The sequence below is a fragment of the Salvia splendens genome, chromosome 10 (genome assembly GCF_004379255.2).
Source record: "Salvia splendens isolate huo1 chromosome 10, SspV2, whole genome shotgun sequence".
Classification (NCBI taxonomy): Eukaryota; Viridiplantae; Streptophyta; class Magnoliopsida; order Lamiales; family Lamiaceae; genus Salvia; species Salvia splendens.
The window spans coordinates 1,868,117-1,884,337 of record NC_056041.1 but is presented as its reverse complement, the minus strand read 5'-3'; the positions used below and the strand labels follow the sequence as shown (position 1 = coordinate 1,884,337).

The 16,221-nt window shown below is 34.9% G+C and overlaps 2 protein-coding genes and 1 long non-coding RNA gene across 3 annotated transcripts; 1 reads left to right on the top strand and 2 right to left on the bottom strand.

Moving 5' to 3' along the window:
- The first annotated feature begins 168 nt into the window (after positions 1–168).
- On the top strand, positions 169–960 carry LOC121751643. Its single transcript, XR_006040135.1, has 3 exons — positions 169–355; positions 440–549; positions 823–960. It is a non-coding gene; the product is annotated as an uncharacterized LOC121751643 (long non-coding RNA).
- On the bottom strand, positions 698–2,614 carry LOC121751642 (ankyrin repeat-containing protein ITN1-like). Its single transcript, XM_042146444.1, has 2 exons — positions 1,941–2,614; positions 698–1,568 (listed from the first exon to the last, which is right to left on the bottom strand). Exons 1-2 carry the CDS (start codon positions 2,583–2,585, stop codon positions 807–809), a joined length of 1,407 nt encoding a protein of 468 aa, XP_042002378.1. The 5' UTR covers positions 2,586–2,614; the 3' UTR covers positions 698–806.
- A 2,287-nt stretch (positions 2,615–4,901) lies between these two features.
- LOC121751640 (putative pentatricopeptide repeat-containing protein At1g09680) lies at positions 4,902–6,773 on the bottom strand. Its single transcript, XM_042146442.1, has one exon. The coding sequence runs from the start codon at positions 6,693–6,695 to the stop codon at positions 5,016–5,018; it is 1,680 nt and encodes a 559-aa protein (XP_042002376.1). The 5' UTR covers positions 6,696–6,773; the 3' UTR covers positions 4,902–5,015.
- Between the last annotated feature and the right edge of the window lie 9,448 nt (positions 6,774–16,221).

Genomic DNA, 16,221 nt, shown 5'->3' with positions numbered 1-16,221 from the left:
AGGAAAATGATTACTCCATCGGGATATAAGACTCGTCTATAATTTCTTTGTTGTCCTATCATACTTGAGCTATTTCTATTTAATGTTAAAATTTCTTTATTATCAACCGCAATTACTCAATTAAGACTTCCTAAATTCTTGTGGCAAAAGAAACGAGTCTAATATCTTATCGGAGGGAGGGAGTATAATATTCATCATCTAGAAACGTGCGACGACCATAAAAATCATAGCTAGATACTGTAGATCATCATATTTGAAGTGATAGCAGTTAGAACAGTAGTTTATATGTTTGCCGGATAATGCGAAGAAATTCGAGGCTATGCGAAATTGCTCACAAACTGTCGGCACTTTTCTTGTATGAACATTGCAAATCATGTTCTTATCTGAATCCCATTATCTGATTGAATACTGAGTGATCTTAATTTATTGACTTTTGCAGCTTCAGGTGTTCATCAAAAGGGCTGGGAAAAATCGAATTTACCAAATCGTGATGGAAAAATATGAGGATTTGAGTAAGAAGAAAGAAATCAAAATTGCTGCTTGTCGAAGGTTTGCAATTTTGTGAGATTTGATTATTTTGATCATGAAGTAGCAGTCCAGTTATATGATAAATTGCTCAAAACCTGCTTGCTACTTTGCTTGTGTGAGCATTTTCATTCTCGTCCATTTAGATTTTTCTAACAATAGATTCACATAGTAAAAACCAGAGAACATGTGAAAGTTAAAGCATTGAATATGAAAATGATACAGTACTAATTTTCATACATGAATTTCAAGCATAGGAAACTAGATGTGCTTTAAAAATCTCATTTTTGACTGCAGATTCTGATCAGTTGGTTCATTTCCACCACATTCCTAAACCTTTTAGGCCTCCATATAACAACACCTCTGTTCTTCAACCACTTATCGAACAATCGAATCGTGTTCCCGACAAGCAAAACCCCCATCACACCGCACCACACAGCTAGCGAGATCCCAATGACCTTGCTCAGAGACCCCCGATCCTTCCTAGGAGTCACCACAGTAATCGATATGGCATATGTTGCCGCGGTCATGGTCACCGTGACCCACATGATCACCATAAGGATCCACATGAACAGCGGACGCTTGAAGGGCAGGCCGCTAATGAGCAGCAGGATTGTGCTGAGAGACGTTACAAAGGCCACTGTGTTGGTGCGCATGAAGCTTTTAAATGCCCGTGCGCTTTTGTAAGCCATCACGGCCTCCCCTGCTTTGTGTGGATTAGCCACGCGGGTGCCGTTGTCATAGTGTGTGAAGTCTTCCTGCCAGACGCCCCCTGGAGGGGTCACCCCGGCTTGGAAAGCCATGGTTGCTATGAGGATCGCAACCACCATTATGGAGTCTCGTTTCTTGGTCAACCACTTCACCGCCTGGGTGTCTTTGTGTTTGTTTTTTAATCTGTTGAGCCCGTGGCACAGAACATGGGCGATTCCAGAATCTTCTTGTGCCTTGGGTTGGATTTGTTCGTAAAGGGACTTCGCTGTTTGGCCATTGGAGTTCATTGCATTGATATCCACGTTGTCGTTTTGGAGTAGATCCTCCATAATCTGCAATATTATGTGTTTATGTTCTTGATTATAGGTAAAGAAGATGTTACATATCAATCATTCAGATGCTCTTACTTCTATTTATCAGGTATGCATTTCATTTTCTTCAGTCTTGATCCTATATAATTTATGTTCCAATGAAATATTGAATGATCTTGATTTATTGTTCATAACATAAATTCATAATGGAATTAGGCAAAACTGAAAGCTCAAAAAGTTAATCAACATTATGAAGCATCTATTCTTTTGAATATAGGCTAAAATGCTAGTTCAAAAAGCTTTAAAACAATAACTGAATCCAAAAATAATAAAATGAATGATACCTAAAAAATAAAAATAACGACAAATGAAACTAACGGAAATTTTGTTTACCTCAGTCTTTCTCCCAGCTACTGCCATATGCAAAATGGTGTCACCATCATCATTCTTTGCATTGATCAGCTCTTTCACTTCTCTCATCAAAACCCTCAAAGCCCCCAGCTGGCCATGTTCGACGCACAGATGCAGGGCGTTGAGGCCTCGACCCACCTTATGCCGAGCAGCCAGAGGAGCTACGGAGACGAGCTCCTCCAGCAGCTGGGCCCGGCCCTTTATTGCGGCAAGATGGACAGGGTTCCGGCCCTGAGAGTCGCGGGACAGGCACATATCTGGTGCTGCACCGATCAGCCTTTTCGCTATCTCCATGTCGCCCCGTGCCGAGGCGATGTGGAGAGGCGACGATTGCTGAGAGTTGAGCTCTTCAGCAAGGTGAGGGTTGTGGCTCAAGATCTCCACAACATAGGGTAGATGCCCTTTTAATGCTGCTACATGGAGAGGTGTGTTGTTTGGGCTAGTGTAAGAAACTCTTTCTAGGAGATATTCATCCTGTCGAAGTAGTTGGCGCAGAACCACTACATCTCCTTTTGCTGCGCTCTCGTAGAGCATTTCCATCTCTCTCTCTCTCTCTAATAATTGCTCAAGTTCTTGATGAACTTCCCCAAATGTAAGTAGACTTGATGTTTTATTTATGGTTGTCATAAGGTTGACTTGGGTTGACTCTGATTACTCCCTCCTTCCATGATTTAAGAAAGGTAAAAGAAATTGAATGGAAAATGTTAATGACATAAGAATCCAATGGTTATATATAAGGTTAAACGATTTAGTGAAGTGTGGTTGAAATCAACACGACAAGTTATAGTAGTTTGTTTGCCAAGCAAAATATTATGGAGAGTACATGATACGAATTCTTGTAATCATCTAATGAGCGCAACGGAATTAGCATACAAGAATAACAGATCTAGATTCATAATCATATTGCAAGTTGAGCATGTAAAACACAACAGAACTAAATCTTACTTGTTGTGTTGTTTTCTTTTACGATTGAATCCTGCAAGTGGAATCCACTACTATCGAAGTCCACGTGCAATCCAATCCGATGCAAGGAACTATCTCGGTACAATTACTCCGTAGAAGAAAGTTAGGAATTCTCTGTACAAAGATTTACGTATTTCTCTCTATTGTTACACTATTTTTCTTTTCCCATTAGGGCTTCATGATTGCTGGGCTTATGAACTAATATAATTGTAGCCCAATTATAATTACATAATCTATATTAATTGTACATGATACTTTCGTCTACTAAAAATAGTATTAGTAGTGGACTAAATGCAAATTTGTTTGAGTATCATATTGATAAGAAGGAACATGCTCATATAAATTATGCGATGGGGATTTAAACACACACCAAAATTTTTGTAGAGGTAAATATAAGCAAATTAGAAGAGGTTGATTTTAATGCATTTATTGTCACACGCTGTTTAATTAGGTCGATTATGGGAATAGAGATGGTTGTTAGGACTTGGTCATGATTGAATTTCTGTGTAATTTTCATGAAGAGGAAATGAAATTATTGCCCGCAGGGGCGTAGCGCAGTTGGCAACGGAGAGGCAGATCTTGCTGCAAGGAAATGAAATTACTAGGAAAGCACTTACGCACATTTGTTACTTCTTGGCGCGTTCATTTTTTAGTTTCTTTTCAAGAAGAAGGAAATAAGTGATTCCCACTATGGGTCGATCTTCAAATTCGACAGATTTATGAGGTTTTATGCTATTAAGCTCATATCGGTTAACGTTAGAATTCAAGAATTAGGGCGTCGAAACGACATCGTTTCATATATAATTCTGACTAAATAACATAGACCTCATGACTAGCCGCATTATGATAAAAAAAAAATTAGTCGAAAAAAATTCTATTTATGTTGGGTTGGGAGAATTGTACATTTTCAAGAGTTTCTGATAATCAAAACCACTTTGAAAATACATTGGAAATATCAGAATTTGCCCATAATTTATAATTCATAAAACCAATATCCCAAATAATTTTTACTTACCGTGAATGGTGTGACTAGTATTTATTCTTAACAGATAAACTTTTTATATCATTTTCACTCCCTTTTATTGTGGATATGGGCTGGCCCAACACATTAAACATGATGATTAAGATATTCGATCTGAGTTCTTCAACTAACTTAATAACCATATGATAAGAAATTACAAGGAAGGCTTCTTTGTCTACATCATTCTTGTTCATTTTGACTAGGTCTAATTAATTTTGTTGGTACTAATCCTTTTCACTGCTTTGTTATATTTTGGGACCTGGTCTGATAAATTTTGTGGTTATATTTGACGAGGCTTGGTTTCCTATTTCTTGGCCCACACCTTGTTTATGGTTCCAGGCCTAATCGGAGTCATGGTCAACGATTCTGAGACCACTGATAGCTGCACCAGCTTCAATTTGACCAGTCGATAAATGAGCTTAATAAATAATTTACGTACTCGAGTCTCAAGTTAGTTGAGTATTATTCCATATGGTGTTATTTCAACTCAGTTGAGTCATTTATCTTTTTAACAAAAAAACAAAATATCAATCACTTTTATTTTATTATATCTTCATTTAACTTACTAAACATAACTTTTTTTTTAAAATTTTGTACCTAATAACAACATTTCACTTAACTACTAGAACAAATGGAATATTATTTTATGAAAAAAGAAAATTGGTTTGTTATTGTTTTTATCTGTTTTCTCTGAATCTTGCGTCATGCATGCTTTGCATATAATTTGGGGTTATTCTGTAGAGTATACTGCATACATAACTTTTCAACACTTTTTGTTTTTTTCTGATATTTTTAATATCCAAATATACGAATTTAATTTTCTTTTTCTATTATTCAAATACAAGTGATCTTATTTCTTTTATCTAAATATATATACTATTATGAATAAAAGTAACACTTTTTGTAAAAAATAATTGTTGTAAAAGTATCACTGTTGTTATAAACAAAAGTGATTGTTCTTATACGTAAAAGTTGTTATGTTAATAAATAAAAATTATCTAAAAAATGAAAGTTGTGATGGTATGATAATTCGCATACTCCTACATCACTAGACATGAATATGCTATCATCAATCAACTACCAACATACTTATCCAACACATTTTGATAACTCACCACATCAAACACCAAGCCACTACTTCTCATCCGATCAAACACATTTCCCACCTCATTCACCAACCCTCTTTCACTCATCTCCTTCACAAAAACTTCAAAGCTCTCTCTCTTCATCACCAATCCCTCACCAATCATCTCCTCGAAGAGATCCACCGCCTTCCCCACGTCTCCGCCCACACACTTTGCTTGTATCAACAAACTATACAACGTGGTATCTAGGCAATGCCCGTCTCGGATCATGTCATCAACAACAATGTCGACGTCCTCCACCCTCCCCTCGCATCCAGCAAGCCCGGCTATCACCATGCTGTAGGATACGAAGTTGGGGCGACAGCCCCACTGCACCATCTGCTTCAAGAAATGCACGCCTTTATCAAACTCTTGCAACTTAATGAGATTCCTCAACACACTATTGCAGTTGGTTAAGCTCGGAACAATGCCTCTACCCTTCATTTCTCTCAGCAGGGCAATAGCCTCGTCCGGCCTCCCAATCTTGCAGTACTCGTTGGCGACCACCGAGTATGACTTGAGATCGAGGCTCATCCCAAGGCTAACCATCTCTTTGAAATGATGGATGGCTTCATTGGTTCTCCCGGCCATGCAGTACCCCTTGAGCAAGCTCGTGTGAGTGACGATGTTGTCCCTCACCCCAGCCAGCCTCATCCTGGTCATCATCCTCTTCGCCTCGTCCACATCTCCGTTCACACACAACCCGTCTATCAAAGCATTGTATGTTAACAAATTCGGCTCACATTTGCCCTTGTTCACCATTTCATCAAAGCAATTCAAAGCATTCTCAATTTCCCCCTTTTTGCAGTATCCATCGATCAAGATGCTGAATGCGATCACGTCGGGTTTGCAAGCGTCGTCTTCATCAGCCATCTGATCCAAGATTCTCCGAGCTCTTTCCACTAAACCATTCTTGCACAAACCGTTGATTATAGCGTTATAACTCCTCGAATTTCTCTCTAGCATTTCGTCGAACAGTTTCTCTGCATACTCAACATTTCCCACTTTACACAATCCGGTGATCATCGTCGTGTAAGTCGAAACATCAGGTATCACAACACTCGATTTAATCACAACATTCCCAAAAAAACCCCAAGCATGTTTGATTCTATGATCCTTAACAAGAACGCCTAACAAAGAATTGAAAGAAAACAAACAGCCCCCAAAATCGTCGCTTTTCGCCTGATTAAAAAGCCTCAGAGACGATTTAAGGTGCCCCAAATCACCGTGGGCTTTGATAAACTTACCCATCATGAAATCCGAGAATCTGCCGTGGGATTTGAGCAAATCGGCAGCTAATGAAAACAATTTGTGAGAGAGGAGTTTGTCGGCGATGGCGATGTAGCAGAAGTGGGAGTGGGAGTAATTGTTAGGGTTTGGAACCGGATTTGATGCCCAATTGAAGAAGAAGAAGAGGCAATGGTAAGGATTTGGCTGTTTTTTGATGACTTGGAGCACAAAATCCTGCGTTAGATAAGGCGAGAATTGATTGAGCATGGCAGGGTTAGGGCTCGGGTTGAATTTGGGATTTTGAGGGTTAATGGCGGCGATAACTGAGATAGCATCGGAGAGCGTTGTGGAGAGGGGATGATGCATACGGCGAGCTGCGGCGGCGGCGGCGGCGGCCATATTTGCTGTATATCGCCGTCGTTCAGCAGCTCAGGTTTGTGACTTATTGTTATTGCTAATTCACTAAGCTGCAGATAAACCGATACATTATTGAATATTGATTAACATTTAATATCTATTTTCAGTAACATGATTCACTATTTATCGGTTTCTTGTTCCTACGTTTTTTTATGTTATCTTTTATTTATGAAGGGCTGGCAATTTTCGACACGACACGATAATCTGACACGAATCCGCATGAAATTATTGGGTTGGGGTCAAGTCTTATTGGATCTGTGCCCTTATCGGGTTGATCCATTAAGAACCCGATAATTTCGGGTTGGGTTTGGGTCGGATGCGGGTCGGATACGGGTAACCCATTAAGAAATAATATTATTATTTTTATTATTATTTAAAAATATATATATTACTTTAATTTTTTAATTTCTTATAAATTAGGTTTAAATAGTATAAAACGAATTTTAATTGTGTAAATTAGGTTAAAAATTAAGGTTTAATAGTGTAATATTAGGTTTTAATCGTGTAATATCAGGTTCGGGTTGTTATCGTGTCGTGTCAACCCATATTATATCGTGTCGATAACGGGTTCGTGTCGGGTGCGAGTCGTGTTCGGATTTGAAGGTAGCAGGTCGGGTTCGTGTTCGGATTTACAGTTTCCTTAACAGGTCGGGTTCAGGTTAGGCCTTATTGGGTTGGGTCATTATCAAGTTGACCTGATAACGACCCAATCCGCACGATTTGCCAGCCCTATATCCACCATTAATCAAATTACTCCCTCTATTTCCTAAACATAACTCTTTTTTTTCTTTTTTTTTCGTTTGTAATATAGGAACATCAAACACTCCATTTTAAGAAAGTTTTTTTAAGCATAACATCCATTTTTCATTAACATACTATTTTTTCTATCTCTTTCATTTACTAATTTTACTTTTAAATTTGTGTCATTCCAAAAATTTCCATTTTTAGAAAATTGAGAAAGTATTACTTTGACTAATAATCATGTTTATTCTTATCTTTTACATTTGCTTGTTGTCTTTTCTCACAAAAATATGACATGTTATATGTTGATCCGTCAAACCAATGATACATTTGCATTGTGTCTCATTATCCATCACATTCACCCTATAATAAAAATCTTAGATAAAGTTCACTTTTTTTTGCTAATTTTAGTACTCCACTTTTTAAGATTTAATATTTTTTGCCCACCCTAAATCGGTTAACAACTAGTATCCCATTCTTGGAAAATAAATTTATGTAAATTACCTAAGCATAATATTTGCAATTCTTATAAAAAAAATACACAATCGTAATCCTTATTTTTACTCTAAAACCCAAAAACTACTTTCATCTTAAATTCTTAGATTACTAGATACACATGCATAAAGAGACATCAACCACAAAAAAACACATTGAATTCCAGTTTCCAAACATTACTTCACTTTTCACTGTGCTGTGCTAGTCTACATATATGTGTATTCAACATTGATAAATAACTATGAATTTGTCTACACTAACAAACATGTACTTACATTTAATATTTGCCTACATAATATTTTTATACACAGTATAATCTTTATACATATAAATACAACTATCACCAACTACTTGTCTTGATAGAAGGCAGCAAGCTCTCCTTCAAGGCGCTGCTGCTTCTCCAACACGAGGCGCGATCTCTCGGCCCCACCAGCCGAGCTGATGCTCTTCGACACCTTCGCTATCTCGTTCTGGAGGCTCTTTATCTGAACGAGAAGCGAAAACGAGTTCAACATAAGACATTGTTTGCCTAATTCTCCTAAAAAGAAAAATCTATATACCTTTCTATGAGGCCACCTTGCCAAGCCTTCCTTTCTGCATTGCAGAAGCGCAAAGCTTCATCTCCTTCGCCGCCTCATTGAGTGGGAGATGGAAATACTTACCCAAATCTTTCAATTTCATCTTCCCTGCTCTCTCCCTCTGCTTTACACAATCACAATCATTAGAAATTTTTTGACTCTTTTGAGTAAATTTATGTATGATTGACAAACCTGTGAAGCCACGTAGCTCTTAGGTGGATTCAACCCATTCGCGTCTTCCTCTTCATCTTCCGGGATTTCTTGGCCCGCGTGGTTGTTTCCTGCATTTCGATATAGGCATCTATCAACGTATGTCTTTTAGGTTAATTTCTCTATAAATTGCGCGGTTCTTGAATGACAAACCACGAAGTTTTAGAAATTTGCAATTGTCCCATGACGGTTTTTTTGGGCTAATGCAATATTGTACTTCGTGATTTGACACAAAAAGTATGGGAAAGGCCAGAAAAGAATTATTTTTCGTAATTTTGTAGGCAATTAATTCAAGATAAATTCGGAGATTGGTTTTCGACCTAGTGAGGAAGTTTGCTGATGGGGAAAACCGGTGAGCAACGCGTCGTAGAAGGTGGAGAGAGGATCTTGAAGCATTGCACAGCCTTCTAGTGCTCGTTCATTGCAGTATTGAATCAGGAATTGCTTCACATTGTCCATACTTCCACTGCAGAAACTAAATGACCAATTTTCATAATGTAAGTACTAATGTTCTTTTAGTTGAAAATTTAAAAACAAAACAAGAAAAATTGGCAGCTTACTCAAACATGTAATAGTCGTGATTTTGAGATGTTTGATTGTTGTCATATCTCTCAAGCACAGCATGGCTTATGATGCCTAATCTTCCATGAATTCCAAGCTTGAACACCCTGTCAAATTTTAGGTAAAATCCTTAAATTCAAACTGAAAAAAAATTACTATATCATAATAATTCTTCAGAATCGATGTTTTAAAATCGGACCGAACCAGTGAATTCAACCACACCAGTTAGACTAATTCGATCAGTTGAATCATGAATCAATAACTTTTCCAGTTCACTTACATTATTCGAATAGATTAATAATAGTGGCTACTAATTTTCCCACTACTTCATTACTCGAATTATTCGAATAGATTAATAATAGTGGTTTCATTACTCGAATTTTCGTTAGCGGAATGAAATTGAGGAGAATCGGTGCTTAGATTAGCGGCGGTGATGTTGCCGCCGGTCAACTCCTGGAGCATTCCATGTATGAGGTCATCGAGGGAAGGATTGTTGCCGCCAATGCCATCGTCGTTGATTTCATCGAGAAACTGTAACTGTTCGGCGGTGGGGAAGAGTTGGTGATTGTGCGGAACAGAGGAGATTTGGTCCACCATTTTTTGTCAGCGACCGGCGGTGGTTGCGACGCTTGGCGTGAACCAAGCGCCGCAGCTTCGGGTTGCGTTGGGTTTGGTGTTTTGCAGTGGTTTTTGTGATCGGAATTGAAGGGATCCAGAAATTGAAGGAAAGTTGAGTTATTAGGAGGGAAGAGGAATAGAATGGCGGGAATGTTGTACCGGTTTATAACCGTTTTTTGTAATAGTAATTATAATAATAATAATAATAATAATAATAATAATAATAATAATAATAATAATAATAATAATAATAATAATAATAATAATAATAGCATTTTTGTTTATTGTTACTTTTCGCGCTGAGAAGCCTCATTTGCGATTGCAATTGTATGTTTCCCCTTTCACTAATTAATAGTCCGGACTAAAAGTAACTAATATAAAATTGATAAAATAAAAAAATGATGTGAATAAATAGATTAAAAATGGAAAAGTGCTAATTTTATCATACAAACCAAAATAAAGAAATATAATTGTTTATTGTGGAAGAAATATAAGTAATCAATTGGAAGGACTAGGAAATTAAACACGGTGCGCAATTAGCCGCAACGAATTGTCCACATCGCATGCTAACAATATAGTTTTGGTGTGGCGCATATGGATCTCACATATTATGATTGTATAGATATTAAATGTTTTTTCCAAACTGATTATAATTCTGAATACAATATTAATACGAGTATATAAATCCAAAATTCAACTGTCACATTCAAAGGCCATGAAAAAATATCCAACAATATTAAATTTTATGATTTTAAAATTTATGAGAACTAAAATTTCACCAAATTTCATTTTCTAGCAAATTATGCCTGAAAATTTTTCGAAACACGCAGGATACGAATTGGGCCAAAATAGTGCTCAAATTTAACTGTATAAACTACGTTGGCGTATTTTGGGCCTTTGTCAATTTACAGAAAACTTGGGCCTTTATTTCGAAGTCCAGTTCATTTAGTGGTTGTTCGGTTCATTAGACTAAATAATCATGAGATGTAATCTAGGATAAAAAAAGATGGGCTTTGTCTAAGATTAAATTAGTGTTGCATTTTATATTGTTGTTTGGTTGGTTGGATTATGTTTAAGATGTAGATAAGACTATAATAAGAATAAATTAATACATTTATCTCATTTTTAGTAGAAACATAAAATAACTGATTTTTATTAATCATAATTTAAACTTATTTAATTAAATAAAATTAAATACTTCCTCCGTCCATCATTAGGAGTCCCATTTTTTGGCGGCACGGGTTTTAAGAAATGTTAAGAAAAGTGGGTGGAAAAAAGTTAGTGGAATAGGGGTCTCACTTGTATATATTAATTTTAAATGAAATGTGAGTGGAATGAGTTAGTGGAGGTGAAACCCTAATACCATTTATGGTAAAAGTGAACCGGGACTCCTATTCACGAACGAACTAAAATGGAAAAACGGGACTCCTATTCGCGTATGGAGGGAGTATTAATGTTTGATTTTCTATGATCTAACTGTATACAGCTGTAAACAACTGTGGAGGAGAGAAGGAGAGGTGTTGGTAGAGAGAGAAAGGGAAGGAAAATAGAAGAGGGGAGGGCGGTGGTGGTGGTTGAAGGAGGCAGACAAAATAATCGGAGGGTAGAGGGTGAGTTGAATTGTCTAGGATTAAAGCTAGTCAGTCCACTGTGGATGCGGGCCCTGTCGGGCCTAGACTATATGTTGCGGGCCTTGATGACATAGAAATGGACAACCGAACAGCACACTACACTCAATCTTTGATTGAATCATGACATCCGAACAGGGGCTTAGATTATAGGAGTAATCTTTTTGCGCCTTGAGCCCTTGAGAATTCTACACAATATAACATACAAAATTTTTCTACAAATATAACATATATACAAATTTTCTTATTTTATTAATAAAAATTATTATTTCCATTAATTTTTTTCTACTAATTTATGTTCAACTCTCATCATATGTATAAAAGATTTTATATGACAAACATGCACACGACACCAATTATAGGACATTTGGTATGGACATTAGGCTTTGAAAAAGAATTGACAATGATATGTTACCCAATTCCAAGACAATTGAAATTACCATAATCATAATAAGACAAAATATATGAATTTTGGGCATATGAGAAACTTAAAACATAAACGAAAAATGATATTTATATATATGTAGAAATGAAGCAAATAAAAAACATATGATCATTTTCGTATTGATGTGGTGGGTCGTGTAACATAGAGGACATAAATACGTGACACCCATAAATTGAATGATAATTAATTAAGTGAGACCAAGGTGCATACATATGTATAAGCAAATGTATTAATTAGGTAATTAGATATATGCATGCACATTGATAATATGTATAGGGATGTGGGTGTTGATAGGGTGCGCATGCACAGCACGTGACACCATTTCTGCCGACATAGCTTACTGCCTCGTGTTCGCACGTGGAGAGAGAGAGAGAGAGAACTCATTCTTTCCCGATCAAGATTTCACCTTTATATTTTGTTTTAACCATCTTTTTTTTCCTCTCTAAATAATTCAAGAATTTGAGCTTCTACTTATAGTTAAGTATAATTGGGAGCAATGAAAATGAATAAGAACCTTAGTACTGATAATAATTTGATCCCACCAATCAAGATCTTAGCCTATGGCATAATTTGTGGACTTACTCAAATGACATTTTTTAACGTTAACGATTTAATGCTGTATGTAGTGAAAGATCGTCATATTAACCTAAATTAAATAGTTTAGGATTTATACTAAGGAAAAAGGGTGGAAAGGGAGAAAGTGGGAGATAAGCTAGTAAATAGGAGTTCAATGAATAAAATTATTTAATCTAATATAATACGACATTGTTTCGTTGTCTACAATGTGCTATTGGTGTCATCGTTCTGGTTGATGTCTGATAATGCAATATAAGTAGTAGTAAGTCGTATCAAGCCATGTCGGCATCATAATCTTGATTGGTTGTAAAATCAAAACAAATCGATAGTTCAATATTCCATAGTTTCGAATTGACTACTAGAAAGATATTTTTTTTATGAATTTATAGGGTTCTAATAGTATACTCCATTTTCTACTTTTAAAAAATATAATCAAATAGTATAAATATATGTAGTATAAGTGTGTAACAGCTAAAATAGGTAGTCAGTGCTCACTGTAATTGTTAATATTAATTATTTAATGGAACCATAGTGGAATCCGTCTAAAATTATAAATATATGAGTTGTTAATTAGTAGTATATCACTTTTATTCTAGTGGGTAAATATGGAGTATTTATTATTGGTGATATTATAATAGTGGAATGGTCCCCCAACAATATAGTTTGGTCATTGGGATCTCCACAATTCACGTAATTCGATATATATAATTGTATATATCCAAACCAACCAATCTTTTAAATACTCGAAAACACACGTATAAACGAGGTCGTATTTAATTGTTCGAAAACTGACGACTAGTGCAGTGATTAGGTATTATTTTCGGTTGTCTTACTTAAGAAGATTGTTTCGTATATTGTGTGGGTGTTTGGATAGATTTTATATAAGTTGCGAGTTCGATATATTTGCTAAAGAAGATAGAGGAAGTCTTATATCGTTATGTATTTTTAGTCGTTTTTAGTTGACTTTTGTCTTTTGTTAGCATATGTGTTGCTCTTTATTTAACAAGGCATGTTAATTTTTTGCATTTCTAATTGTTATCATTATTTGTAGCCTTGTTTACTAGTTTCTGGTCATGTCTTTGAGATTTTTATACTAATCAGAAAGGAATATTATGAAAATTAGAGAGAATGAAGTCCACCTCATCAAAGAGAAAAAAATTATGAAAACGGAAATATTTTTTATAAAATGAACCAAAATATAATAAAAATATTTTATTTTTATGAGACACGATAGAAGATATTGTGGGTTAGTTTTATTTATTGTTTTGATTAATTGGAAAATTGAAGAGGTGAAGAGTTTCCATATAGAAATACAAGAATAAACTGAGAAGTTGAAATTTGTAAATCATGCAAGCGGTTCCTAGCAAAACTACCATGATGAAATCACACAAAAGTTCATATTTGTTTGTTTATTTATTTATTTTCTCAAAATGAGAGTCTTAAAAAAGATAGTGCAACTCAATCATTTGTGCAATGAACTACTAAATCAAGAATATATATTACAATAATGCCAATTTTCGAAGTTGGTCAAAGAGAAAGAAAAAGTTTGAGTGGAAGAAGAAACACAATATGGCCCATATGTCTAATAAACGAGTATTTTATATTCAAAGGAAAAAAAAATTTAAAGTGATGTATAGAGGAATGGTAAAATTAGTCAATTATGTTAAGGTGGTTTATTAGTCAATAGTCAGAAAGACTACTATTTGCATACTTAATGTGTGACAAAGCCATACCCCATGATCTTTGTATTGATCCCAAAAAGGATTGTTATTTGACTTATAAAAACTTGGATTCCATCTTCAATTGCGATACCGATAATATATTTAATATTTAATATTTAAAACAAATCTTTTGGAGTCATTTTTCTTGATTTCTTTTTCTATTATTTCATTGTCTCCTAATCCTTCAACTCCTGATAATTTGGTCTTTATTTGCATTATCTTAGTGAGTGCTAAAGATGATTGTGGACAATTTAACTGCTCATTTAAATGACTATTATCTCAATTAAAAATAGCTACCCAAAACACACTTTTACTAAATATAAGTAGCTGAAGAAAAGGACGATCGAATGAGATCGATTAGAAGCTTTTTGAATGCAAAATCTTCTTAAAAAATCATACTTTGCTACTTACAAATGTATAAAAAAACAAATAAATCAGATTCTCAATCAACAAAACCCCAACATAGCGACCAAAACGCAGAGGTCTCTGCTTAGAAAGTGATGTTGCCTCAAAAAAACATATACTTTGTACATAATATAACATCCAAAATTAAATAAATTAATGTGCATTAACCTATCCAAAAAAAGAGGAAAAAGCATGTGATCTTGGTAAGGATTATGGAGGCAAATATCTGGCAATCCACGAACCAAAATGCCCCATTTTCTGATTTTAATTAATTAACTCGAATATTTCACTTTCTTGTTTGTGTTTAATGATGTTTTTGTTTCCACACACCTCCATGCTCTCATGTTTCTCACTTGAGATCGCGACGGTAATGTGTGTGTCGGGTCGTTATTGTATGCTTGAATTGCACATACAGCAGATGGAGGTGGGGCCGGCAGCCCCATCGTCAACCAGCTAGTAGCAAAAATATTTATTGAATTTTAATTTATCTTTTGAATTGTTGTCGATTTTGAATTTTGTTTCTTGATCAGTCACTATGTATTTTCCATGTAGGTAGGCTTAATTTCAATTTCAAATTAGATGAATATTTTATATGAATTACTATTATTTTTTTATTTGAGAACAAAAGCTAACCAACTATAGTATATCTGTTCATATAGAATATAGATTGTACATAAAAAGATTATCGGTATTCTATAAATGGAATATTCGTTAATAAAAATAACATTTGACTTCTTCATGAAAAAATCTGATAAAAATAAAATATTAATGTAGTATAGTATTATACTATTATTAATTAGTTCGTAGGAACCCCACAAATTAATTTTAAACTGCGCAGTAAATTGTACTATTGTATGTTAAAATTATTTGAAGGCTCCTAATGCCAAAGTTACCATGATTTACAATTTAAATTTTAACCACATAAAAGTTGTAAGTAAAAAGTTAATGACGTTGCAATAATAATTCCGCTCTTATCATTAGTACTTTTGGTAAATTGTAATCTTTGACTGATTTAATTGACGTAGTTTAAATTTATCCCATTTATAGGCTCCTCTGCCATGATCGTGAAAATTTGAACTTCAATATTTTACCTTTTTTAGCCAATGCGTTGAGTTTTAATAAATTTAGATATAATGGTTTAATTGTGAGAAATATACAGTTCGAATAATGGAAATCAATAGTTCACTGTTTCTATGTTGGCTGAAATTTCAAGAAATTTTAAATTTGGTCAAATTCTGGTTCGTCGCGGAATTTGAAAAATCGGCAGTAGAATCACGAATTTTACAATTTTACAATAAAATGAGACATTCAAACTGCTGCATCTTTTTAATTAGTATTAAATAACAACCCAAATAATCCATTAAGTATTTTCATAATGAGCAATAAAATAGAACCAACTATAGAACACTCTTCTTATGGCCGTGTGCAGTTAAATGATAACGAATTAATAATAATCAGTTTGGTAGGAAAAATTATTCAACGCTAATTTTGAGATTATTTTAATTTTAAATAATATAGTAGTGTATAAAT

Coding starts and splice junctions, on each gene's coding strand:
- LOC121751642 (XM_042146444.1), bottom strand. CDS start 2,585: ATGACAACCATAAATAAAACATCAAGTCTACTTACATTTGGGGAAGTT. Junction 1,569..1,940: donor TAGCTGGGAGAAAGACTGAG/GTAAACAAAATT, acceptor ATAATATTGCAG/ATTATGGAGGATCTACTCCA.
- LOC121751640 (XM_042146442.1), bottom strand. CDS start 6,695: ATGGCCGCCGCCGCCGCCGCCGCAGCTCGCCGTATGCATCATCCCCTC.